Source organism: Lepisosteus platostomus, chromosome 8 (assembly GCF_059453375.1).
Source record: "Lepisosteus platostomus isolate fLepPlt1 chromosome 8, fLepPlt1.hap1, whole genome shotgun sequence".
NCBI lineage: Eukaryota > Metazoa > Chordata > Actinopteri > Semionotiformes > Lepisosteidae > Lepisosteus > Lepisosteus platostomus.
The window spans coordinates 4,452,226-4,479,611 of NC_142618.1; the positions used below are offsets into that span (position 1 = coordinate 4,452,226).

The following is a 27,386-nucleotide window of genomic DNA, read 5'->3' on the forward strand; positions in this document are numbered from 1 at the left end:
TAACCGGTACTGGTACAATGGAATTATTACTGACAGAAAGTCTCTCGATTGTAAAACAAGTGTAAAAAACAAGACAAAGTGCAAACAGTGCATCAAGACAATGTACAAACAAACAATAGACAATGTGCAAGTAAACATGTAGACAGTTTGATTGTAAACAATACAGACGTGTAAACAATGACTGGAGATGTGCAATAGATAAGAAATCATAAAGAGGTAGATGGTGATGGTGTAGGTGTGGTCCGAGGGGGATGGCTAATTGTGTTCGCCAGTCTCACTGCTTGTGGATAGAAGCTATTGAAGAATCTAGTGGTAAGTGTCCGTATGCTCTTATATCTCTTGCCTGAGGGCAGTGGGGTGAAGAGCTCGTGCCCGGGGTGGTGACTGTCCTCTGTGATGGCCAGAATTCTACCACGGCAGCGGTCCTCATAGAGCTCATAGAGCACATTCAGCACTGTGTGTGGTGGAAGCACCATAAAAGTGTGTGCACTGAAAAGGCAAAAGAACTGTGTTTTTTTTAAGTTTGGATTCAAATACTTTGTATTTATTTTTCTGAGAGACTCTTCTGCGTTTCATTTTCTCATAAACCAGGGCTGTCAGCACAACACAGTGGGTGATCACTGTGACTTATGTGCTCCAGGATACTATGGGAAGGTTAAAGGGTCAATAAATGATTGCTCACTCTGTGCCTGTCCACATGGCAACAAAAAAAGGTAAGGCTTCCAACTCGGTTCGTATTCAGTCTCTTTAACTTGCCTTAACTTGGCCACTATGAGTGCCAAACTCATGTTCAATGTGTTTTACCATGTATACCAAATAGGTTAGAAGTCAAAAGAAAATGTTACTACCAATTTTACTGTGATTGTGACATCTCTTAAACGGTATTTAAATAATAAACATTGAAAACATCTTTAGTCTTCTAAGCACCAGTAGATGGCAGCATACTACAAAGAATGGTATGTTCAAATCTGTATTCATATTCATGGTGAGAACTCCCTAGGCACTTATTCTTTATTCATTTTAGTCTTTCATTGCCATTCCTCTTGAAGCACATACTGGTGGCAAGTCAGACTTTCCAGTTTCTCTGTGGTAACAGTAGTTCTACTGAAGAATTCTGCAGAAACATCTGTGATCGGGAGTGCATGTATAACTTAAAATTGGTTTTCCATACAGAACACGCACGGATGCCAGGCTTAAGTTGTCGTCGTATACAGGTGGCATTTTTGTTTTATGGACTTCAATAATCATCTGAATTCATAAGTTAAATATTAAATGACGCCCTTTTACATCCAATTTTTTAGTCATTTTTTTAGCCTTGACAGAAATCATACATCCTGAAACAAATATTTTCAAAAATGAATGTCTCAGATTGATCATTAGGAGTAAGAAAACAGACTAAATTAAATTTCCATTCCTGATGCTTCACACTTACAGTTGACTTTGAAGTTGGTTATACTGTCTGAATAAAAAAACAAATTACCTGCTTCAGTTTGTAGCCATTGTGTTCTGCCTCCTCCAGTTTCTTATTGAAGTGTTAAAATATTGTGAAAAACACCACACCGAAAAACGTTTGGTAGACATCTTTGCATACAGAGTGTGTAAACACTGTTTGAATTCCCAGGTGAATGTGAAAATCTACCATTCCGAATATCAGTTTTAATGTTTTCCTCACATTTTTGACTTTTTTTTGTCCAGCAAAGGAAATTTTACAGGCAGTCCCATCTCAAGCTCTAGGCTAAATGTTATTGTTCAGCAAACTCCAGCTTCTGACTGCTGGGAGAACATCGGTTTCCAGTGAAGGCAGATGAGGTAGCAGCATTGATCTCTTGTTCCTTTCAGCTTCAGCCCCACTTGTGTTCCTGAAGGCCCCAGTGACTTCCACTGCAATGCCTGCTTCCAGGGCTATGAAGGGCAGTACTGTGAAAGGTAGGAGCATGGGGTATCATTGTCTCTGTCACTGCAAAAGCGTTTTTTAACTCTTATGAAGCTTGAAACCTTATTTTCTGTGCTTTTGTTAAAGTATTTTTTGACTCTTATGAAGCGTGGAGTGTTACTTTCTGTATTATTGTAAGAGTGTATTTTACCAGTCTTCATATCAATCCCATTACTTCCAGCAGTGTGAGGCAAAATGGCTGCCCCAGTTTTTTTCATCCTTTTCATTCAAAAGTTTGCGTTCATTGCTGATATCTAAAAAAATACAAAGAATTTGTGGACATGAACTAAAGCACAAGTTAGAGGAAACATTTACTGCACGGATTAAGCCTTAATGTTTTTTTTTGTGTGTGCGCGCGTCTAGCTCACAGACATAGCTTAATGAATAACTTTACAACACATTTTAATCTTAACTGTCTAATTACTGCTGTCTTCCCATAATTCACAGAGGAGCCATGAATTCGGTTGGTCCTTAACCCATGAATGGTTATTTCCCCTTCGATTTTTGTTTTCCCGCTAGGTGTTCCCTAGGTTACTATGGCAACCCCAGCGACCCTGACGGCAGCTGTGAGCGCTGTAGATGTAACCTCACTGGTTCGGCCCACGAGCACTGCGACCAGCTCACGGGCCAGTGCGTCTGTAAGAAAGGAGTGCGCGGCCACCTCTGTGACGAATGTGAGCCCAGACACGTCCTCCACGGCACGGAGTGCATGTGTACGTATCTGAGGTCTTTTCGTTTCCCGGGAAGAGCCGCTTCTCAGGTGTTATCTGGAGATTTCCGTGTGGGGCGGGATGGGAAGTGAACGTGCAAGTGAACCACTAGAACGCCTCTGAGCTGAAACCCCCAGTTTTTATTTCTTCCCCGCATTACCAGCTCCTCTTTAATGTAAATTAAAATGGTAATGTGGTGAAGTATCAGTGTGCCCTTGTCGCGCATGAAAGGCCCTTCATTTTATTTTGCGTAATTCCGTGTAAATGTCAGGAGGCAGTCTTCTTTGAAACATGGAGAAGCCTAATATTAATAAGCCATTTTATAAGTCTTACAGAGCAATAACATGAGAATTGCTGCGGTCTCATTTAAATGAATATCTGTCTTTTCACAGCCTGCGATGATGACTGCACAGGAGTCCTGCTAAATGACCTGGATAATTTGGAACTCTCTCTGCAGTCTGTTAACTTGACAGGTGTTATCTTAGCCCCCTACAGTCTCCTGGCTTCGCTTGAGAATACCACAGAGGAAGTGAAGGTGAGGGCTGAAACCGTTCACTTTAAATGCCAGGTCTTCACAGGCTCTCTACTTTGGAGCAGAGCACAGCCTTTGTCTTTCACCTTGCCTTTACCCGAGACTGTGTGTGGAAATGAACATAATTGCTGCCTTTCAACCAGCACACCTGTACTTAACATTTTGGAGAGCTTCCCACCTCTGAAAGACTAGTTTTAAACTTGTTTTTAAAATTCATAGGAGGTATATAAAGTTGGGCTCTCCATCATGTACCGTTTTTCCCATTGTGTCTTGGGAGCTTAAATCTTCAGGAGATAAAAATAAAAAACAAGCCTTAAAAAGGAAAAGAGAATGTGAAGAGCATTATTTCCGTGTGGAAGGTAACAGTTTTGTCGTTAGAAGGGTGCCACACAGACATAAGAGAACATCAAAACAGTCTGTGATTCAGGTAAAATAAAATAATAATACACTAACTTGCCAAGTTTTTCTTTTAGCCTTGTTTGTGCTTTGAAGTCAATACTTGTCAGCTTTTATCTCTGTCTTATTCTTTTGAAGTCACTCTTGTCCTCTGAGACACATCCAAGCTATGTTTCGAAGGAAATAGACGAGCAGCTGACAGGGATTACCGATGACATTAATCAACTGCACCACAAGGTAACCTTGCACTTTCCTCAGTGCAACAAAACACCAAATCGATTTCCCCCCCCTTTGGAAGCAATGTTGACTTTAACCTATACATCTGGTTTTCTCAGAATCAAAGTCATCTTTTTTTCCAGGTAACACAAGCATTTGGTGAGGGTCTGGACCTCGAAAAATCCACTGAGCAGAAACTTAACCAGAGTCGGGACCTATTGAGTTACATAACAAAAATGCAGACAGCTATCCAAGGTAATACTAACATTGACCAAATGGCAGCCATCCTTAAACTTATATTGAATGTCCCTTTTGGATCGTGTCACACACCCCTTTCTAAACAGTGGCGCAGATGCTGGTCTCTCTTTTGTTCAAATTGCTGTGCCTTTTTTTTGCTTACTGTAAATATTGTATTATTAATTTAAAACTGAAGTTTTAATAACATCATACCATGACACTGAAGTTCATCAATTTAATTAAAATATAGCTCTTGCACAAGTGGCCAGCGACGCGAACAGGACTGTGGACAGCGATTTGGATCTGTCGAATAGCACTGTGCTACAGCAGGAGATGACTGCAATGGTGGCGATCATGAGAAAGATTGACTTTACTCTGGAGAATACAACCAGCAGGGATGAAATTAAGTAAGTCAGTTGAAATGTAGTGTGTGCTTTTTTAAGAAAACATGAAGTGACCATGACTCTCTTTTTCTCTGGTATTCAGCAAGCTGAAACAGAGGGCTCAGCCCTGTGATGTATTTTCTTTGTGAACTTCTACCATTTTCCAGTATTAACATTATGCCAACTATGAAATTTTAAACTGGGTGGCAATCAAGTTTTTGAGTAATTTCTTAGGAAATGGTGCTCCTGGAAAAATCGTAATTGCTTGTATTTACGTAACTGTTTTTGTCCTGAAGGAACCCCTAAGTACTTTACATAATAGAGGGGACCCCCCAATTACATATTAGCCCCCACTACACTGTAGAATTTTGCAGAGTAGAATTATTGCACCAAAATTGTTTCAGTTTTCAGAATTGTGGGGTAAAATTAGAATTTAGGCAGGACACCTGGCTCTGCTAGAGAACAGCACCATGGGACCCTTGATGAAGAAATAGGCAATAACTTGGCTTAACATCTCATTCAAATGACTGCCAAGCACCTGCTAGAGTACAATATCTGTACTCTCACTGCTTCTTGGCATGAAATAGCAAAGTATGGTCCAATAAGAAGAGTGCCATTTATATCACCACCGCAACAGTGACCTGATTTTTCATAATAATAATTCTTACACTTATTTAGCACCTGACACTCCACTCAAAGAGCTTCACAGCTATTGGGGACTCCCCTCTATCCATACCATCAATGTGTATCCCCCAAACCAGGATTATACAACCATGGAGTGTCATCCGAATTATGACACCTTTTTTTACAGTATAGTAAAAAAGTTCCCAACACTATACTGGGGCACTAGGACCAACATAGATCGCAAGGTGAACGCCCCCAGGCTGGTCCCACTAACACCTCATCCAGCAGCAACCTTTGCTTTCTCAGGAGGTCTCCCATCCAGGTACTGACCAGGCTCACACCTGCTGAGCTTCTTAGAGGTCTCCCATTACAATGAAATGCTACATAAATCCCTTATTTGTATCTTCGTCTAATTTAGACAAAACCGGAAAGATTTAAGTTAATCTTAAACCAGTTTTCCCGGGGGTGGAGACTGATGCAATAACATAGATCAATCCAAGTGTTATCAGTTGATTCCTGGTCATTCTTGATTATTCTGGTAAAGATCACACATATCGGTGGTCTAAAGTGACTTGGGAAGTTAGGTGGTAATTTGTCTCTGCTTGCTGTGTGCCTTGTCTGACACGCTGTGATCTGCAAATCTGCCTAGAGCCGCCAGGGCCCTTCTCCAGCAGGTTCAGCGGGAGTTCGGGAAGCCCCAGCAGGGCGCGGAGGAGCTGCGGGACAAAGTTAGCGCCGCCCTGTCCACGCTGGCACGCCATCTGAACGACACCCAGGACCTGGTGAACTCCGCAGAGGCCAGCGCCAGGAATGCCAGTCAGCTTCTGCACACCGTCTCCAAAAACCTGGCAGAGTTCGATGTGAGCGCCTTCTTCAATAAGAACCGAGGCCCTCATTGACAGTGCTCTACTGTCCATGATTTAAGCATACAGTAGGGTGGCCCACGCAGCTCTGGGGCCCTGGGTTCAATCCCTAGTGTGCTGTCTGTGTGGAGTTTGTATGTTCCCCCCGTGTTCAGGTGCTCTGGTTTCCTCCCACAGTCCAGAGACGTGCTGGTGGGTTAAATGGCTTCTGGGAAGACTGGCCCTGGTGTGAGTGAGTGCGTGTGTCTGTGTTCTGTGATGGACTGGCGCCCCTTGCTTGCTGGGATAGGCTCCACAGCCCTGAACTGGAACAAGTGGTTAGAAAACGGATGGGTGGATTAATGCAGAACAAAAATGAGATGTAATATATAACATTCCAGGAATACATATGAACTTAAAGCGATCATTCTCCTCTGTTTATAGAAAGTTATGTATTCCAACAGAAGAAATAAATTAAAATACAGATGCGTATCTTAAATTGTTACCCTTCAGGGATTACTAACCTTGCTCCCTGTTGTTGTTAATATGCAAAATGTATATGATGTGTTATTTATCCTGTTCCACAAATGATGGCAATGAGTCAGAAAGCCCAGTTAAATATGAAAGAAATTTGAGCAGCAATGGTAGATTCAGGACATTGTTACATCTATAGTCTCTTTCTCTTTCCCTTATGTTAAGTCTCTGTGGCCAAAAAGCATTATGAAATAAAATGTGCTTATATTTCATGACTGTTAACTTTGATTATTGTATATAATGTTGCTATCAAGTAATAGATGGGTTGTGTTCCGTTTCGTTTGTTGACAGGGATGGAAACAGAATGTCAGTAACACCAGTGCCGAGGCAGCAGTGATGATTGAAGAAGCGCAAGAAGCTCTGGTTGATGGCTTAGCTGTGGCTGACAGTTTAGTTAATATCACTTCTGTAAGTGAAGTGCTGTTTTCTGAGAAAATGCTGTCTTTAAAAAAATAAATCCAGTCACTTTGATTATATGCAAAAACATAACATGAACATTTGAAACTGAGCTTAAATAAAATTAAGATAAAGGTTACTAGTAAAATGCAATCAAAATTTATTTAATCACGGGATGTTTTCATCCACCAAAGTATTTTTATGGCCTAGGAGCCTTTTCAGGGATGTGAAATATTTTGTCTGTAAGCATTGTTTTTCCATCTTCACAAGGACATTTGGAAGACAAAGTCTGGTGTAAACAGGGTGTGAGGAAAACGCTGTGCTGGGAGGGAGTTTTGGGGGGAATTACAGGGTGACAGTTGATGAACTTCCTGATTAACAAGTGCCGTCTTCCTCCGCACTGCAGCATCTGGAAGAAGAGCTCGGTGACCTGGAGCTTTGGAATCCCATGCTGAGAAAGAGAGTGGACAACCTTGTGATGCAAATGAAGAAGAAGGCAGTGGTGGAGCTGGTGTACAGAGCAGAGGATCATGCTGCTGGCCTGAGCAAACAGGCTGACTCACTGTACAGGTTTGCCAAAGTCTACGACTACACTGCTCTACTGTATGTGCAGAATCATGCCGTCTGTCCAAAAGATTAAAGATTAAAATGTGATCTTTTGTTGGCACTGTAAACTGCATTATTGGATGAGAAACATCTGTTCCACCCCACCAATTCCTTAGAATATGTTCAAATATACAGTGCAATTGTTAATTTTAAAGGCTTTTAAAGAAACAGCCATAAAGGAATTTCAAAAGATACAAGACAAGGGTTTGGAAGTATCAAAAGTCTTGTGCATTGAGATATTTGCTTTGTTTTTGTCAAAACCACAGGCTTCTTAAATCACTTGTCATAAGACATGCTTTTTGACTTTGTTCCATACTGTATAATGGAATATAGCACCATGAGACTTCCAACACGGTTATGAAGAATGCTTAATTTTTTTTAATCGTTATACTTTTGTTGGGTTAACACGGTATTTTCCAAAAAGGCTGGCACATGTGCTCTTTGTTTTTCAACAACATGCGTTTGAAAAGCAAACACTGCTGTCTGCCTTTTAATAAACGGTGGGAACAAGCTGAACTTCATTCCATGCTGAAAGGTTAAGAAAAGAAACTTGAAAAGGGCTCCACAGCTGAAACATCATGTTTCTTTCTTTTTCTTTACCTCAGCATGGAGTAATCCTTTACACATTCCTTTAATATATAAGCCAGCTTTAAGTTCTCTTTCCTTCTGTAGTGTGAATGCAATTCTTGGGCTTTCTGATTTGACGTTGCACTAACGATGGGCTTTTCTCCAGTGTGCTCAGTGATGTCAGGAATATGTCTTTCAATGCCACCAATGCTGCTCAGGCAAACTCCAATATCAAGGCTGACATTGAGGCTGCCGAGCGGCAGGCAGAAGAGGCTCATCTCACTGCAGCTGCGGTATTGAACCTGGTAAGCGTGCGCGATGAAGGCCAATGAAAGGTTGCTTACAAGCTCTGTACGTGTTTCCTTCACAGATAAAATCGTTTCATGATTACCTCCTTAAAAGGAAGTTGTTTGAGTTGATTAGTTATTGACATTACAAGAGTATTGAGTTTTTTCATACGAATCTTAAAATGTGTCTTTAAAATGCTGTGAACATCTGCTAAATCAACTATTGGCTGGAAGATGTTCATTTTCATTGAATTAAGAAAGTTGACGTGCCACATGAGCTCTGTGGCGGTAACAATACAGTAGCTGAATCTTACAGCGTCCAGCATAATTATTGATTTAAAGTTCACTAAAGTGCAGGGGTACAACATAATGCACTTTATCCTGTTTTTAAGCACAGCATTAACAATAAAAACCAGCTTTATTGTTTAACTGGAACACCCTATGTAAACTTTGGAGAACAGACTGAAAGGGGAAGGAAATAGTCTGACCTTTTGATTGATATTTAGTTTGTGACGTTCTTTATGTAGATGTCTAAAGTTAGAAGAGGCCTATTAAATTATTATAAAATCTAATGAAAGGTTCAATTCAGATGTAACCATAGTTTATGCATTGTGTCTGGGCTATATGGTATTTCATATGCTAAGGTATTAAATGTTACTGAAACTAATATGTAGTTTTAAGTAAAACATTAGTATTGTTGATTTATAAGATAAGGTTGAAAAGCGTTGTAGAATGCTTTGTAGAATGTCATGAAACTGTTCCCTAATGTACTTGATTAAGAGGCTTGAGTGATTTCCCTGTTCATGTGATGCAAGTGGAAAGGCTTATCTCTTGGTGGAACATTTAAAAAAAATTTTTTCCATCTTGCTTTAGACACTGTTGTCCAAAGGCTCAATGAAAGATGCTGGTGCCCTGTCTGTGCAGCAAAGCTCACAGATTCTGGCCAAAGCCACTGACCAGCACAATAAAACTGATGGTGAGCTTCCTACTGCCCGATCGTCTATGGTCATGATGTGTCGAGTCGCTTTTGCTTAGATTGTTGATTCATAATTAACTTTAATGTGAGTCCTCCTGAAAAATGAAAAATGGTCAAAAACATTTACTGGAAAAAAGTAATAGAACCTCTCTGACTTCATAGTCCCTTATTTTTAAACTCGTTTTGTTGGTCTGAAACCGAAGTGTGTTTTAAGATTAATCAATTCAAGTTTTATTTTTTTAAGATTTGTGTACATCTTTTCATACATTTTGAACATGTGCTTTTTTGATGTGGATAACATGCTTGGAATGTGTGATAGGAAGAAGCTTTGTGGAATGCCTTCTTCAGTCTGCTATTTCGAGTGCTTAATGCGAAGATGGAAGTCTCTTACTGAAGATTTGTGATTCATTAATGAAACGTCGGGTTTCTGGGTTTCTCTCTGCAGGTCTCCTAGTCCGGTTTAATAGTCAGAAGGACAAGCTGAGCAGCATTCAGAAAAATGTTCAAAACATAAGTGGGCAGCTGGCTGAACCTTTGCAGCAATTGAGAAGTTTTCCCAACGGTAAGAGAGCTTTCCTCTTTCGGGATCTCAGACTTACTCGGCCGTGTACGGTCTTGTCTACAGCTATGGCGAAGTGTAAACCTCAGACCAACTGGACGATAAAAATCGCACCGCACATCTTGCCCACCATTCCCTCCTGTTTCTGAACGCGTTCTGGGTTGACCATGGAGCGTTTCTGCCTCACAGACACCGCAAAGAGATTCCAGGAGGCCAAAGACCAGGCTGTGGCAGCCAATGCCTCCCTCGCCGCTGTCCTCGGGCGCCTCGAAGACTTCAGGAGGAAACTCTCTGCGTCCTCGACCGCTGTGGCCGGAGCCAGCGTGGCAGTGCAGAGCACTAATGACCTGGTCGACGATTCCGAGCAGACCGGTGAGAATCCCAGCCACTGCAGTCACCTCCTGACTGGGATGACCGTAGATAACTGTGTGGATACTGCATGGCAAAACCTGGTTAGAAAAGGCTTTTTCCTCCAGGGCGATTGCGAAGTGGGGAAAAATATCTATTACACCTTGCCATATTTTTACCATTTAGTGTTACCAATGATGTTAAGCATAATCTTTAAAAGAATAATTATCTGGATGTTTTTTTCTAAAATGAAACCATATTGATGCTTCATGTGCTGGGTGTACCATATCTGCCATATTTCCTTGTCTTAATATACCAAGGTGTAAAGAACTGCAGTTTAAGCATTTGCCTCTGCAGTATTTTAAGCAGCCATTTAAACTATTTCCGTTCCGCCGGCTGTTTTTTAAGATTCACACCCATTTTGTTTCTCAGTAAACGCCGCTGAGAGGAAAGTGAAGGAAATGGAGGCTCGGGCCAAGCTGCTGTTTGAGCGTTTGAAGCCTCTTAAACTCCTGGAGGACAACTTGAGCCGGAATGTGTCTGAAATCAAGGAGCTGATCAATCAGGCCCGGAAGCAGGCCGCTTCGGTAATATTGAGTTTTCCTTGTCTTTTCGAAATCTGCACTCTGTGTGTACTGAATTGTAGATGATGAAAATACAGTAGTAATGCTGGCATCAATAGTGTTATAATAAAAATCAGTTTCTGTTACCAGGCCTCAAGTATACTTTTTCTTGAGTGCCATTTTGTGTTAACCTTTGCAGATTAAAGTGGCCGTGTCTGCTGACCGAGACTGTGTACGCGCTTACAAACCAGAGATCTCCTCCAGCAACTTCAACACCCTTTCCCTGACGGTGAAAACTACAGAACCAGACAACCTGCTCTTCTATATGGGCAGCAGCTCCAGTGTAAGTGGACAACATCTTGGAACAAAAAAAAAAAACAACAAGGAAGGAAGAATTAAATCAAAGTGCGTGTTGTCTAATGTTGGTTTTTAATGCATCTCTTGGTTTGGCATTAAATAAATGCTGCATGGCAGGAATTTTAATTTGTGCTTAATTATCTGGAAAAATAAATCAGATTAGTAAGGCATACCACGCTTATTTTTCAATCACTTGAGGATTTCAATGAGCCACGTTTTGCATTGTTTCCAAGCGATGACCTGCTGTACACAAGGGCCCGTGACTTCTGACCTGAGCAGTACCTCTCTGCTGCTCAGGGCTGTGCCAGGTTAGCAAAGACGGCTGGGCTAGACTGAACCGCGTTCTTGTTGTTAGCAGAGTTGATCAACTACAGAACAGAACAATGGTGCAGCCAATCATACTGTACATTTGCCCAAAAATCATGCTCTACATATTTATGATTCTTTAAAATTTGAATTCAGATACGCTGGGGCATTGCTAGGGAATGGTAATTTTTCCGCTAACCCTCCCCATCGCAAGCCTTTCTTCGTGTTTATTATCAGTGTTTCTTCCTACCATACAGTAGCATCTTGAATGGGCAGGACTTGCTCTCTGGCAAACCTGCACCCCACTGAACGATCTTCCTGGAACTGCACTCAATATACTTGAGATAATGTGGGTTGGGACGTCTTTATGCAAATATTATGTTTAAAAACGTTTCTGAATCCGTGCTCTGAGATGGTGAAGGGGAGTCTTGAGAGCATAAAATGTGTCACTTAAGATGTTGGGTAATAAAATCACCAACAAAGTAATCAAGGGCAACTATGGCTTGCCCTTTTATTCATATTGTCTATTGGCAACATTTCGTAGGTTGATTTCATGGCTGTGGAGATGCGGCGAGGAAAAGTCTCTTTTCTCTGGGATATTGGCTCGGGAATTGGAAGGATAGAGTACCCTGATCTTCAGATTAACAACAACCAGTGGCACCAGATTCATGCAACCAGGTACGTTAAACATGATGTAAAAGATGTAGCATAGGAGTTTAACTTTCAAGTAGATTTTACAATTTCAATTTCCATTAGGAGGCAGACAACCCTGGATGTCCCAAATAAGTAAATTTACAGTAGTTTGGACTTCAAACCCAATTGTCTTGACGGTGAATATTGGCAGGATTTTAGATTCTGAGGTTCTTTTCATCAGTTAATCAACTTGGATTTGGTTGTTTCATTCCATGTTCTGTTTTGTTGCGTTAGGTTTGGAAAACAGGGTACACTAACTGTTCAAGAAGTGAAGTCTTCACAGAAGCCCGTTGTGAAAACGGCATCGTCCCCTGGAACATCTTCAGTGCTGCATGTGAATAAATCAACCCTCGTCTTTGTAGGAGGCCTTGGGGGTCAGATCAAGGTAAAGTGTTGTCCGATCGGTCTGGGCTACTGATTGGGACTACATCCTTTTTCTGAATTCTGCAGTCCAATACCTGTGCAATGTCATTGACAGAAATCTTCAGCTGTGAAAATGACCCACTTCAAAGGCTGCATGGGAGAAGCTACCCTGAACGGCAAAAATATTGGACTGTGGAATTACGCTGAACGGGAAGGCAAATGTAAAGGCTGCTTCATGAGGTACTGAGATAGAACTTGATGATACAACATGTTCTATATATATCTGGGTGCTGTAATTAGGCATTCATAAAAAGATGGTGCTTATTCTGAGTGTCAAAAGAAACAGATCACTATGTGTGTGTGTTCTAAAGTATAGTGATTTTGGATATTGACCAAATACATCCTTTTGCATACCGTTCATTGATTGTTCATTACTGGCCTGAATAAATATGAGTGAATTTGACTGTTGCGTTAGCCTTAAATCACCTCTTTAGGAAGAGATATGATTAAATACAGATGATAAATTACAGACCTCACCTTTTTGGTTTTTTGTCTTATAGTTTTGTTTTGTGTAACACAGTAGTCTTATTCAAATACTTAAATGAATTGTGTTGTATCACACAGTCCCCAGGAAGAAGACACGTCCTTTTATTTTGACGGCAGTGGTTACTCTGTTATTGAGAAGTCACTTCGTTCAACAGTCACGCAAGTTGTAATGCTCTTCAGAACCTTCTCCCCAAATGGATTGCTGCTCTACATTGCTTCCAATGGAACGGTATGCACATCATTTCACAGGGTTACTCCGATCTCTGAGGTTTTTAGTTCATCCACACAGAATGCTACAGCACTAAGATTTAAGAAAGATATTACCCTTTTCTTTAAAATACAGTATATGCATGTATTTATTATTACTTTACCTGCTATTTCTTTTCAAAACATCAGTTGTTTTTCATAGTAATCACATCTGGGCTGTAATCAGTCGGCCAACTTCAAATACAGTTTTTCAAAATGAATTTACGATCACTTTCAAAGATATTTTCCTTTAAGATAACTGTGGAACCTTGAACAGAAAATCAAAGCACAACATGGCAAAACCATACTTATGTTCTCCCTAACCTTCAGTCGTACCTCTTGTTTTCCAGAGCGATTTTGTGTCTATAGAATTGGTAGAAGGCAAAGTTCGCCTGACCTTTGAGCTTGGGTCAGGTCCTCTCACACTCATCACAACAAAGACATATAATACTGGGAACTGGTATAAAATTGCCTTCCAGAGGAATAAAAAAATAGGTAAGATCCTAAACATTTTCTTTATCTAAAACAAATTCTGAGGATGTTTTTCAAGTCAGAAAAGTTCAACTGTAAAGTGAGTATATTACCCAACTACTGTACCTTTGATTAGTATAGTTAAATGGAAGTATGGGATAAGATGGTTCAGATTTACACTAGCTTTTTTTTCATTATAGCAAATATAATGTGAGTCTGCAGTCAATATGAGTTGTCTAGTTAATCTAAATTATTGGTTCATAATACTGGATAATCTGGTCCTTTTATTGCTCACCTAGAAAAGTATCAGTATATCTGTATATTTAAAGTACTGATTTTAAACAGGACTACATTTAAAACCACTGAAGTGATTACAATAAATTTTGTTTTGCATCTGTAATTGGTTTCTGCATTTACTTTGTTGGTATCAGGAAAAAAAACAGCTCATATAAAGCTTTGTGGGTCAATCTTTTTATTAATTGCATCCATGTGTTTGCTTGAGTAACAGCAGTACCACAGTTTAAGGTAATAAAGGTAAATTGCTTCCAGATTATGTGACTTTGATTAACTTCATATGACCCATCAACAGGATTTTTATAAAATTGTTTTTCTTACAGCAGTCACACAACAATCTGTTCTCATAATATACATCCACTAAAGTCCGTGTTTCGGGTGCAATTATTAAGATTAATAAAGTCCATTTATTGTCGTCATTAAGAAAATCATCCAAATGTCAAAAATTAAATCTCAAATGGTATGACACACAAAAAGGACTGTTTTTATTTCTCCTCTTGAAGACATTTCAAGCCTCGAAGGAGGTGATAAGTTGATATAGTGAATAAAGATGCTCACAGTGACGTGTTCCTGTTTAGGTTACTTAGCTGTGATGGATGCCTATGTGCCGTCTGACAGAGAGACTATGGAGGGAATGTCCCCAGGCAACGCCTCCGATCTCAATCGCTCGGAGAGGGACCCCATTTACATCGGGGGGCTGCCTCGCTCCCGAGCCATCAGGTACCTACAGCGTTCTAGATACAAGTGACCTCACCTTGCAGTCTTACCTCTGCAGAAATATGTTTAATAATTTTTTTCTGTAGGGGTAAATGGTTCAGCCAATTTAACATAGGGAAAAAAACATATTTCATGCCTAGAAGGAAAGTATTTAGGGAGTATATTTTATTGTTTTTGTTAACTAAATTGGCTTATTGAGAACACTCAGTGACCACTTGGAGAGTACCCTTATATAAAGGACAGCAGTGCGAGTCAATCGGATTGCTCAAGGGCACGATAGCTCTGTTCCATCTCGGACTTGCTTGGAGATCTAACCCGTACACTGAAAAGTACAGATTGAATGTTATGTCGTCATTCAGTATTCTTCTAAGAGAATTAAATTGTTAATTCAATCTTCTAGGAAGCAGATTATAACCAGGAGTTATGTTGGGTGCATCAAAAATGTGGAGATTTCCCGGTCTAACTTTGACCTGCTCAGAGATGCCTATGGGGTCAGAAAAGGCTGCGTGTTAGAGGTAAGAACCATGTAGAGCTGGTGAAAGCAATATAAGAACTTTGTAATGAAGTAGTATGAAGATCGGCCACTCAGATTACCCTTAAACTTGGAGCTCTGTCTAAATCCTCTGTTCATTTCCAGATTTTGACTTTTCACACCTCTCCACCAGTTCTCCCCAAGTTTGGACTGGACACTTATTCTCATCTGCTTTGTGCCCATTTGCTCCCTGCTTACTGTAACTACTGTCTTGTGTTCTCCTGTGCCTTATTTATGTGCTACTTTCCTTTTCTTCCTCACTCCTGAAGAAGCTTCACAGCTGAAATGTTTTTCTTGACCTTTCGGCATAGAACGAACCTTTGCTTTTATCCTTTATCCCGTGAGAAACGTTTATGTGATAGAATACAATATAAGCCAGTGTTTGTCTTTTGGTTTCAATTCAGTCGCACAAAAATAAATACATGTTTCCAAAAACACGCAGAAAATAAAACCATTTATTGGAACTGGCAAGAGAATGCATCGGTAAACATTTTTATTCAGAGGGGAGTATTAAAAGTACTGCTGTTTCTGCATGAGAATGCTTATAAAATCTGTAATTTTCCTGAAGAACTGGATTACTTTTACAAGCTACTTACTATTGTTTTCATCTAGCAAAATGCATGCTCCACAGTCAGACCTTGTGTGCGTACACTGCTTTACACTGGATCTTCAGCTGTCTTAAAAACATGTGATTCACAATGAAAGGTCTACCAATACATTATCATAACATAAAGCTGTATTACCTAGTACCTAGTCACTACGTACATCGCACTGTTCTAGATTGTTTACAGATTTTAATAATATGCTCTTTTCTTTTTGAAGTAAAATTCTGAATGACTTAGATATGCAAATATACCTTTCAGACCCCACAGTCCAAAAATGATCAAACTGCAAACTGTTTCTTCTGATTTTCCTTTAGATCCAAAACATTACATAATAAGAATTTTAGTTCTCCGTACCACTTTATTGACACATCATCTTTAAGCATTTTACAATAAAACTAGGCAAAACAATAGATACATGTATATACTTATTAATACAGAAACTTAAAGAGAACTAGTTTCAGGAACTGAGTTTTAAGATATGCCTTGAACATATTGGTCCACAGGATTCAGAGCTTTATTTAGGGAAATAAAGGAAAGGCCAGAGAGTCCATGAAGTCCAAACAACATGTAAGTCTACAGGGAGTTAACATGCTATTATAGTTAAAATCCCAGCCCCTGAGTCCTCGCCATCCTGCAGCTTGTTAAGGATGTTTAAGAATGTTTACTGCATTCAAAGAATCAAACCTGGAAGAGATCAAACATAATTTAAGCTGGTAAGCATGTAAGCACAGTTATGAAGATAAAAAGGCATCTTTCACATGACCTCTGACTGCACTGATTGAATCAAAGATGTTACCACAGATTCCTGATCTTTGATAGATGCCCTAAGGTCTAAAGCATTAGGAAGTGCTGCACCAAGAGAACAAAAAGACTAGACTGGTATTCCTTAATATCTGAAAAAAAAAAGATTTAAGGCAGAAATATTTTATTACCGTTCTTGCATGACATCTGGTCAACATTTTTCAACTCTTAAGTCATGCAAATAACTGCCTTTTGCTTTTGGTGTACCCGTTCAGAGATTTGTTAATACAGTATTTCATGTTTTATCCCTTTTCACTACCACACGAAGGCCTTGATTCTTTCTGAGATGTGCTTCTGATCACTGAAACATACTATTGATTAAAATATTAAAATATGATTGATTAAAGTATGTGATGATCTTTTTCTTGACTCATAAGCACCTGTTTCTCCAGTAAGAAAATAAGGAGCTAAAGAACTTAATTTTATAAAGTGAAAGCATTTAGTCTGCTCCTCCAGGGGCTGGACCAATTTTTTGTGTGTGGATTTTTTATCTTTTATTTCTTTTCAGTGTTCCTCAGTAATACCGTCTGAACCTCCATGCAAAACTGTCCATTCTTCTCTCCTGCTCAGCCCATTCGCAGCGTGACTGTCTTGAAGGAGGGCTTCCTTGAGCTACTGCCTGTGACTCTAACTCCTCAGTCTGAAATCATGGCCACTTTCTCCACCAAAAACGACACCGGCCTGATCCTGACGGGATTCGGCAAAGGAGGAAAGCGGAGGCGAAGACAGACCGTCCAGGTGGGAAAATATATTTTTTCCACGTAACTGTTCTGGCATCAGTAAGCATATTACATTTCTGAATGGATGTAAAACAAGTATCACTAAATGAGTGTGTGTTCAGGTAGTGCAACATAAAACTTAAACATAAAACTGTGACAAAGGTTACAATTAAGATCAAGCTTTGGCTGAAAGGGACAATTGCTGTTGGCGGAGGTGCAGATATTCGTAGCAGCATGGTCTCAAAATGAGCACACATGGCTTATTTTCTGCTTTGTGCAGCCTATCAATGGCACAGTAATACAGTGTGAGGTGAGACCGTGCCGAACAGCATGAATTCATCCCACATGTTTCTTTCAGGGCTTCCTAGCAGTCATGTTGTTGAACGGTCGTCTGGAAGTGCACATGAACGCAGCAGATGGGGCTCATATTAAAAAGGCCGTGGTCAAGCCAAAGATGGGGACCTTCAGCGATGGGGAAGAGCATTCCCTTATTCTGTCTCGCTCCAAGAGGTAGAAGCAAAACCGAAGACCATTTTTCTTGTGATGTCCTTGAAATCCTCTTACACGTGTGATCGTCATGCATGACATAGACATGAAGTATGATACTGAGACATTTTGTAGTAAAATAACTATGAATTAGGTAACACAAATATGAATGGCTAAGGTCAAAAAGAAAGTTTCACAGGGGATATGGAAAGTAAAACACTAAAGACCATATTCTTAATGTATTTGGCAATATGCTAAATTTACATGATTCATACAAAAATGAAATAATGAACTTGTAAATATCAGGTAACTCTTCCAAGATGTGTCTCGTTACAGTTAATTTGTAACAATTCGATTTGATTTTGACATACAGTATTAGAAGTTTCTTTCAGTCATTTCAGAGAACTTTAATTTAGCATCTTCCACATTAAGGTTCTTGACACAAGAATCAACAATACATGATTATCTCCCAAATTCTGAGAATTAAAAATCACATTTTGGAAGACTCTGATTGTCACTCAGAGGGAGGGGAAAAAAAGGAAAACACTTTTCATCTTGTATAGGAACTTTAATTTTTTCAACCTGTTTGGCTGCTTGTGTCTCATTCTATCAACAAGTTAAAATAGGGAATTCAATGTAAAAACCATTTGGACGTCGATCACCGTTGAAGTATTATTGTGAGACATATTTGGGCTAACGTGTTCAGTGTGTGGTAATTTGTTTGGTGCGAGTGAAGTTTTATTTAATCTCTGACCCAGGGAAACGTGTGGTGTGGACGGTTGAGGAGAGAATGCAGGCTCGCGCTGTGTCCGTTATTTTGATTCTTTGTCTTCTTCTGGCTTGGTCGGCTAGTTTTTTTTATTTTGTTTTATCAATAAAGTTTGATAATCGGCCAGCGAAAGCTCTGTTGTCCTTCACGTGAATGCCTGAAACATTTTACCGAACCCAGGATTTTACATTATAATAATAATAATTCTCATAAAACACCTGTCCAAGACCGCCGAAGCGCATTCTCTCCCCTTACCTGTGCACATGCTTGTCCGGCAGGGCGGTGACAGTGCAGGTGGACGACGACAGCAAGGAGGAGATGAGGCTGGGACCAGCGGCAGATCGCAGCTCCCTCACTCTCTCCAAGTTCTACGTCGGGGGGATCCCTCCAGGAGAGGGGGCGGGCTTTCTCACGACCACCAGATCTTTCTACGGCTGCATCCAGAACTTGGCCTTCAATATGGAGTGAGTTCGTAGCTGGAGGGTGTTTATTATTCAATACCGCGGCTCGATCTGTTTGCGGCATTCCCACTGCCGTTCCTTTGATTTTAATGGGAGTGTTGAGCTGAGCTGCGCTAGGTCAATCACGGCATCGCTTTGAGCCTGCGAGAACACGGTGATGGGGATCCTCTTGGGTTCGGAGGCAGGGCAGAGTTAAACAAGCCGTGTGTCTGTTTGTGGCGTCTGTTGTGGTCCAGGCTCCTGGACCTGTCCCGCGCGGCGAGGTATCAGAACGTGGACATGGACAGCTGCCTGCTGGAGGAGAGGCCTCAGCCTGTGGTCGCCCACGAGGAGGAGGATCTGGGGGGCGAGCCTGTGGCCTCGCCCACAGCAGCCGGGCCAGTGACCGTCACCACCGCGGCACAGACCTCCCAGAGCCCGGGCCCAGCTGAGGTACCGTCCAGCTCGCAGAGGGGTCGCTTCTGCTGTTCCCCAACAGTTCTGTACTGTTACTGTTCTGTACAGCTGCGTGCTGTTGTATGATCTTAAGAAAACAAACCGTGGTCTGAGATCTTAGGAGAAGATACAAATAGTTTCACACCTTCATGTTCAAGTTAAGAGATGAAATCAACCTCAATTCAAGTGGGGCTAAGCTGCAGATATGGTATGCTGAGTATTTATGGCACAGTTGGGGTTTTGGAAATGTTTTAAATTCTTTAAAAATGACTGGTGCAGAGGGACAGTCCTTGAAATCAGGACTTGTTGATCTGATAATGAAGCCTGGTCTCAGTTCCTCAGTTTTCTCTTGCTTTTGTTGTTGCTGTTGGCTGACCTCAGTGTACAGAGGAAGGACTGCCAGAGATCGTCCCTGAGGCCCACCAGTTTGGTCTTTCCAAAAACAGCCACATGATATTGCCCATCAGTCGCAATGAAGTAAGGAAAAGGTGAGTATTTCATTCAGTCTCTTCTCTTCTAAGGCATCACTTCATGGCAAAACTTGATTACAGCTGAGGATCAAATTAAGATTTTTATGCAGTTTCTTATTTCCCTTTAGAAGATTATAAAGCTTAGTAAACATCTGCAGCTTTTCCTTCATTTATAGAATCATGAAGACACTACCTTCTCCTCTGATTAAGTATTGAAGCATGAGTTAATTTTACACTCCGCTTGCAGCGCCTGCTTCTGAAATGATGGAAAATGAATTGCAAAATGCTGGCAAAGCTTTATTTTTCATACGGGCAGCATTTCAAGTTCAGACCTCAGATCAGTAGGACTTGATACAGGATGAGAATTCTTATTGTATATTATTCTGTATGTTATTTCTAAACCAAACAGAAAATTTGAAGGGTGAAAACATGCTTCTCGTTTAGGTTTACCATCCAGCTTTCCCTGCGCACGGTGGCCTCGAGTGGCCTGGTGTATTACATGGCCAACTCCAACCAGGTTGATTACACAGCCTTGCAGTTGGTGGACGGGCGCCTGTTCTTCACCTGTGACCCTGGCAAGACTGTTGCCGTGGCAACGCACCCCCATGACGTCCGTGATGGCCAGTGGCACACGGTGAGTACACAGGGGGGCAGCCGGGCAGGTTCACACCCTCGCGTCTGCATGGTGACAACGTGCCTTCGGAGCGGCACGATGGAACAGGCGAACCATCGAGAATGGTTAACGTGTGAGAGGAAGCCTTTTGGTCCGTCTAGCTCATTTGGTGGTTGTGAGCCCGTTGATGAGGGGATCTGGTCCAGCTGGTTCAAATTTCAGCAGCTGAAATCGAATGCACTGTGCAAATAAACCAGTGCTCTCCCTATCCATGCCACATCCACGTCTGCGCTTTTTGCCGACTACCGTCACTATTTACTTAACAGTTACAATATAGTGGTAGATGTATACATACACAAAGACAAGCAAGTTCTCCATTGTCTTGCATTTTGAAGTCCTCTTTTTTTGTGAACTGTTGCTAGAAGAGTTCCCTTTAGCTCCTAATGCTGAAGACAAGTTCCTTTTTTTTTTGCAGATTAAGACTGAATTTGCTAAGAAGAGTGTGAGAATCAGTATAGATGGGAAGGAGTCTCTGTCAGTGGAGGCTGTGGGAACTGGGAATTATCTTGATGTGGAAGGAAAGCTGTACCTGGGTGGCCTTCCAGTAGGCTACATTGCCAAGAAGATTGGAAATGTAAGTACACTGTCACTATTTAAATACCCTCTGGTACAAATCGTCTGTGCACATTTACCTTCATTAGAATTGTGATGTACTGTACCTACAGTGCAGTCTGTTACACGAACAAATAGGCATGAACTCAAATATAAAAACTGCTCAACTAACTTTAATTCACAACACTTTACAAAGATGAAAAAGACCTTGACTTTAGCAGTGGAAGGCAAATGGACACGGGAAGCTGAGATGCAGGCTGTTCTATTTCTTTCTAGTTTTACCTTTTAATTTAAAAGTCTGAAAGGTTACCAGCAGGTTGGGTAACATTTTATTCACACAAGGAAGTAATTGTTTTGTCATCAGTTATTTAAGAAATTTCAAAGAGACCGGGGATTGAGGTTATAAAGAACTACAGTACGTATTAAGACAGCTTGAGTTGTCAAACCGATGTGTTGCTGGGGAAAGAGGCAGGAACTCGTTGATATGTACCTTCTTTCATTCACACTCTCAGGTGACACACAGTGTTCCAGCCTGTATACGCAAGGTGATGTTGAACAATAATCTCTTGAACACGAAGAGCCCTGCCTCGGTTCATGCTCTTGGCTCCTGCTACACTGGAGCCCAAGAGGGCACATACTTTGAAGGAACTGGATTTGCAGCGTTAGGTAAGGTATTGGGGTCATCACCAGCAAGATTCTCTTTGTGTTTCTCTTTTGCTAACGGCCCATTCTCTTGTGGTTTTTGTTACACACAGAGCCCCGAACAAAAACCAGAAACATTGAGTGGGTGGACTAAAGGAGTTACTTGCACAACACAATTTTCAGGATAACAAATTATTCAGGCAACAGTTAAACGTGAAATGGATCAGAACACTCAGTTTCACTATTTCCCCAAAAGCGTGATAGTGGTTCATCCGCACTGTGTGTATCATTAAAAATATCTGCTGGTTAAAAGTTTCTCTTTCATTAGTCTTCAACTTTGTGGTTTCTAAACATGAGTGCTGTGAGTATTATATCTCCCTAGTGAATGCATTCTTTTTCTAAAGACATTTTATAGACTTTGCCTCCTGGTTCATTTTATTTTACTCCTGAAATGATTGGTAAACCTACTGTATGTACAAACTCTTGGGTGACAGGAAACATTAAAAGCTTGGAATGTTTTCAAGCATTCCCATCAGATGACAAGAGCCGTATTTTAAATGCAATTATTTCAAGACTAAATGGAAAGTAGAAGAAATATTTGTTTATCTAATGGACATATATCATTGTGACAATAAGAGTGCTAGAGGACACATGAGATGCATTGTAAAACCTAAAATAATAGTTCAATAAAATGATTTCATGTTTTGTAGTTGTTTAGAAACCTAGCCTCTTGAAGCACGATTAAGTGTAAAGGCCATGTAACGACATGAAATCATGGGCATAGCCAGGCTCAGAAAAGAAAGGCTGTTCGCTACCAGATAAAACAGGAGGCCGTGGCCTGACAATTTCCTCTGCCTCTACAGTGAAAGAAGGATACAAGGTACGCTCGGATTTGGCCGTGGCCCTCGACTTCCGGACCCCAGTGCAGGACGGGGTCCTGCTGGGGATCAGCAGTGGAAAGGTGGACGCGATCGGGCTGGAGCTGGTCAAGGGCGAGGTCAGTCTCTGGGCCAGGAGGGGCAGCTCAGCCTCGGCTCTCTCGTCATGATCTCCCGCTGGCTTTGCCAACAGTGTTTCGAGGGAAGAGTCACAATCGTTTTGTTTTCCTTTCTCAAGCTCGGTTTTCTATTGATATTTCTCGGAAATCGAGCGGAAATGTGGAGCTCGGAAAACCTGGTTAGATAGTCCAAAGAAGTGCAGTGAGGTCAACTCTTCAAATTCTGTACTAAAGAAAATGATATAATTGCTATGCAAAAAAAAGGAGTATATGAAACTGGAGAAGTCTATATTAACCAGAATAACGGTATGCATATATGGAAAGTAGTCCTGTAATCTGCAGTTGCATGGTTTGTCAAACAATGGGCTTTTTTCAACAAGCTGGCAAATGACACCAAGTTCCTTATGAGTGTAGGGTATCGGTTTCAATCACTGAAGATTAGGGTGTCAGTAAGGCTTCTTTGTGGGTATTATTGTGCTGCTATTCCGTTTTTTTGAAGGCAGATGGCAGTAGAACGTCTTACACAATTCCAGAGGGAAAAGAAGGGAGTTGCCATCGCTGCTAAGAAATATAGGCTCAAGATGATATGATTCCAAGTGAATGGGTTTGTGTGGGGTATCAGTAAATGACACTCGCAGGTTAGAGTGCCCTGGCAGCTCTAGAGTGCCCGGTAGTGTTTGCTGCCTGGGTCCTGTGAGCCAACCCATTGTGGACACTTTAAAAAATAATAATTAGATGGTCCCAAAAAATCCCTGATTTATTACATATATAGTATACGCTATTGAGAGCAGTTCAACTATATTATTTCATTTCACCCTTGGAGAAATGAGGATTCTAAAAGAGGTTGCGTTTCTGCAGGTTCTTTTCCACGTAAATAACGGCGCAGGGCGAATATCTGCCACCTACAAACCGAGAGGCTCCAGCACCCTCTGTGATGGGAAGTGGCATCATCTCCTGGCTAACAAGACCAAGCACGGACTCATTTTGACAGTGGATGGGGTCACAGTCCAGACTGACAACCCACATTCTCAGTCTACCTCTGCAGACACCAATGACCCTGTATATGTTGGAGGTTTTCCTGGTGCGTATGGATTTTTTTTTTTTTTTTTTTTTACTTCTAGTTGTGCCTGAGCTGTACATGTTCCCGCTGGCAGAATTGTGTTTTAGTTGCAGTTTAAAAGGTGTCTGTAGTGCCATTAGTACTTTAACTTAAGACACTTTAGAATAATAAGTTTGTGCTATACATTTGAGCGTAGATCTTGTACAACACAGAGAGCCTTTTACAATGATGTTACATGGAAGGGTTCTAAAACCTAATTTCTACATCGGGCGACTGTTAACCAGATTAAAAAATAAACGCTCAGTGCTTACAGGACTCTGTATTCTGCTCTTGTATTACAGGTAATGTGAAGCAGAACTGCCTTACTATAAACACTCCATTTCGCGGCTGCATGAAGAATCTCAGGCTTGTCAAAGGACACATCACTGAGGCCTATGACTTCAGCACAGCCTTCGATCTGCGTGGTGTCTTCCCACACTCCTGTCCAGGGCCCAGCGACAGCCGTTAAACCAGAACCTTTCCATTCTCCACTCGGGATGCTCGTTGTGTTTTTGTAAGGGAATTTTTTTTAAGGAGTTTCTTTCTAATGAAATAAACGTAAACTGTGTACCTCCCTGGAGCTTTACATTTGATGTTTCTAAAGGCTTTGTGATCCATTATTCATGGGAATGTTTTGACTAGTAAAAGTCAGCGTGCTTTAAATCACTTGACTGTTCTGCTTCGTTTTCACAGAAAGGGTAAGGACTTGTAAAGCTGCTGACCTCCACATAACGAAATGCGTTTGTTCTGTACAGGCTTGTACTGTTGTGCCCTTACAATGTCTGGAAAAAAAATAAACTTTTTTAAAAAAAAAAACCCAAAATTCTCTTTCCCATCAGTAGTTTTTGCCTTCAAAGGGACTCCTGTAATAAAGTCAGAAGTACCTTGTAATTAAGACTTTGACAGCACTAGCAGTCCCCTTAGCCTTCCCTGCCATCTCTTGCCCCTGTGCATCATGGACCTGAGCATCACATACACTGCAAACAAAGTCAAGACAGGACAGGTTCCACCGATGTTAGCGAAGAGGCTCTCAATGCGGTACCATTTCTTCAGCTGCTATGAGACCAGTCATATAACTAACTAAGGTTGCTGCTGGAAGAGGCGTTAGTGGGGCCAGCAGGGGGCGCTCACCCTGCGGCTCATGTGGGTCCTAATGCCCCAGTATAGTGATGGGGACAGAATACTGTAAACAGGCGCCGTCCTTCAGATGAGACGTTAAACCGAGGTCCTGACTCTCTGTGGTCATTAAAAATCCCAGGGTGTTTCTCGAAAAGAGTAGGGGTGTCACCCCGGCATCCTGGCCAAATTTCCCCATCGGCTGTTATCAATCGTGGCCTCCTAACAATCCCCCTCTGTGAATTGGCTTCATTACTCTGCTCTCCTCCCCACTGATAGCTGATGTGTGGTGAGCGTTCTGGCGCACTATGGCTGCCATCGCATCATCCAGGTGGGGCTGCACATTGGTGGTGGTGGAGGGGATCCCCATTACCTGTAAAGCGCTTTGAGTGGAGTGTCCAGAAAAAGCGCTATATAAGTGTAAGCAATTATTATTATTATTATTATATCCTTTTCTCCTGCTGCAGAGGCCCACGGTTCGCAAGCATATGAAGTGCTAGTCGTCCAGTCTAGAACAGTGTTCCAGCAAGGTGTAAAAAGGTACCAAGAGGTGATTTGTAGACAATGCAATTGATCGTTTAAAGGCCATTGGTGTTTATTTGATTCGCACTGTGCTGAACCTTTACCCTGTGCACCTGTGACATGTCAAATGATGAAGGGATGGAAGACGGGCAGTTCAGAAGATAATGAAGAAATTTGTCTGTCTTCTCCTGGGTGGAAGAGCAGGGAGAGATGCTGTGAGGTGCGAAAAAAAAATCCTAACTGACTATGTTATCCAACTGAGTTGGATGGGCATGTAACAAAAAAAAAACATGCATTTCTAAAGTTAAGAGGAGAAAGAAAAAAAACAATTTATTTTTATTGACATCAATACAAACCCAGATTGGGAAAACGAGAACGGAGAGGCCTGGCCCAGTTTACCATTTTCCTGTTTGACCTTCCAAGTTATTTTATTGGGGAGAGTCTGGAAATCGGGCAAGAGTGGAAAAAGTGGGACGTAGACTGCCCATTGGGTAATGTGCCATTTAAGAAGACAAGACTTTTAACCCAGGTAATGGAATGTGCACTATCTATCAGTCAGGACCAGTGCCTCACTTTCAAGTTAAGATAAATACACTTACATTCTGACATGCAAATCTTTAGTTCTGCTGTGTAAATATAGACAATGGTGAGATTATACACAGAGGTCTCCAATGTCATTCATTCTCTGTATGAACAGTCTCGCATGGAATTTCTTACTATAACAACACCAAGAAGAGAGATATGGCAGGTGTGTAATTTAATCTTGACATTATTGTATGTAACGTATTTAAAGTGAAGCAACCCATTTTTTTGATAGCAAAGAATGATTCTAGTCATACTGGAGCTACAGTAGATGGGCCTGACACTGGTGAACAGTAAAAACTAAAATTTTAATGCATATTTTAAAATGGATTTCTAAGACAATAACCTCGCTTTGAATAATTAAAACAATATAAATAACAACGTTTCGACCGTGCAGCCTGAAGAAGGCTCACACCTGAAGAAGGCCCCACGGACTTAATGTTGCGTTTTCTTTTTTTTTTTTCCAGCAGGGAGTAAACCCAGTACTTGTTCCTTTGCAGCCTACGCATGCTGATGCAGCTACCCACCTGAAGTATTAAAACGATATAGCTGACATTAATGTAATGAAATCGATAGTCATTTTAATTATTAAGTTTGTCTTTGATGCTACTATTGCATGATCTACTAAGAGGCATTACAACTTTTAACTCAGAAAAGGGTTTAATTTAAAGTTCCACTCAGTCATTTTATATGGATAAGTAAGGGAGGCGTAAGTACTTAATGACAGACTCAGGTCTAGAATTGTATAATTTCTTTTTCCATTTCCACTGGAAACTAAATGGCAGCAAAAAAAACAAATAGAATGGTACTATTTTGGAGATGAATTGAGCAACACAGTGAGCATGAATACATCTAACAAATAAAAGGTATTAGTGTTTCGGAGTTATTTTTATGTGTAGCAGGGCTGTGTACTGGGTTAAAACCGGGGGTTAAGAAAACAGAAACCGTCTATTTCTTCATGTGATGTCAAAGAGATGTTTATAGTTAAGGGTTTTCAAGGACAAGAAACACTGGGGAAATATGACCTCTCAGTGTTCACAATCACACTTTATAAAATCTAAGCCTTTTCTCATCAGCTGGGTTTGACTGGAAAAAAATTGCCAATAACAGCTTCAGGAGACACATGCTGTAAAATACAGCATCTTAGATTTCATTTCAAACTGTATACTGTATGTAGCTACTATGTTCTGTTTCAGACTGACAAAGCGAATATGACACAGTGC

The 27,386-nt window shown here is 41.0% G+C and overlaps 1 protein-coding gene across 1 annotated transcript in view; it reads left to right on the top strand.

The window, feature by feature from the left end:
* lama1 (laminin, alpha 1) overlaps nt 1-24,766 on the top strand; it is a 76,186-nt gene extending 51,420 nt beyond the window's left edge. The window contains exons 30-63 of the mRNA XM_088642107.1: nt 592-713; nt 1,840-1,926; nt 2,453-2,646; nt 3,036-3,178; nt 3,710-3,808; nt 3,931-4,042; nt 4,275-4,431; nt 5,681-5,891; nt 6,699-6,815; nt 7,210-7,373; nt 8,143-8,281; nt 9,137-9,239; nt 9,685-9,801; nt 9,988-10,170; nt 10,579-10,733; nt 10,909-11,052; nt 11,917-12,050; nt 12,300-12,450; nt 12,544-12,668; nt 13,053-13,203; nt 13,571-13,715; nt 14,564-14,705; nt 15,103-15,217; nt 17,211-17,378; nt 17,718-17,869; nt 18,893-19,078; nt 19,312-19,507; nt 19,892-19,998; nt 20,425-20,614; nt 21,069-21,227; nt 21,718-21,871; nt 22,711-22,844; nt 23,703-23,925; nt 24,246-24,766. Coding sequence (XP_088498233.1) covers nt 592-713; nt 1,840-1,926; nt 2,453-2,646; nt 3,036-3,178; nt 3,710-3,808; nt 3,931-4,042; nt 4,275-4,431; nt 5,681-5,891; nt 6,699-6,815; nt 7,210-7,373; nt 8,143-8,281; nt 9,137-9,239; nt 9,685-9,801; nt 9,988-10,170; nt 10,579-10,733; nt 10,909-11,052; nt 11,917-12,050; nt 12,300-12,450; nt 12,544-12,668; nt 13,053-13,203; nt 13,571-13,715; nt 14,564-14,705; nt 15,103-15,217; nt 17,211-17,378; nt 17,718-17,869; nt 18,893-19,078; nt 19,312-19,507; nt 19,892-19,998; nt 20,425-20,614; nt 21,069-21,227; nt 21,718-21,871; nt 22,711-22,844; nt 23,703-23,925; nt 24,246-24,412 — 5,046 coding nt within the window. The 3' untranslated portion in view covers nt 24,413-24,766. The remainder of the gene's footprint in view (nt 1-591; nt 714-1,839; nt 1,927-2,452; nt 2,647-3,035; nt 3,179-3,709; nt 3,809-3,930; nt 4,043-4,274; nt 4,432-5,680; nt 5,892-6,698; nt 6,816-7,209; nt 7,374-8,142; nt 8,282-9,136; nt 9,240-9,684; nt 9,802-9,987; nt 10,171-10,578; nt 10,734-10,908; nt 11,053-11,916; nt 12,051-12,299; nt 12,451-12,543; nt 12,669-13,052; nt 13,204-13,570; nt 13,716-14,563; nt 14,706-15,102; nt 15,218-17,210; nt 17,379-17,717; nt 17,870-18,892; nt 19,079-19,311; nt 19,508-19,891; nt 19,999-20,424; nt 20,615-21,068; nt 21,228-21,717; nt 21,872-22,710; nt 22,845-23,702; nt 23,926-24,245) is intronic.
* The last annotated feature ends 2,620 nt before the right edge of the window (nt 24,767-27,386 follow it).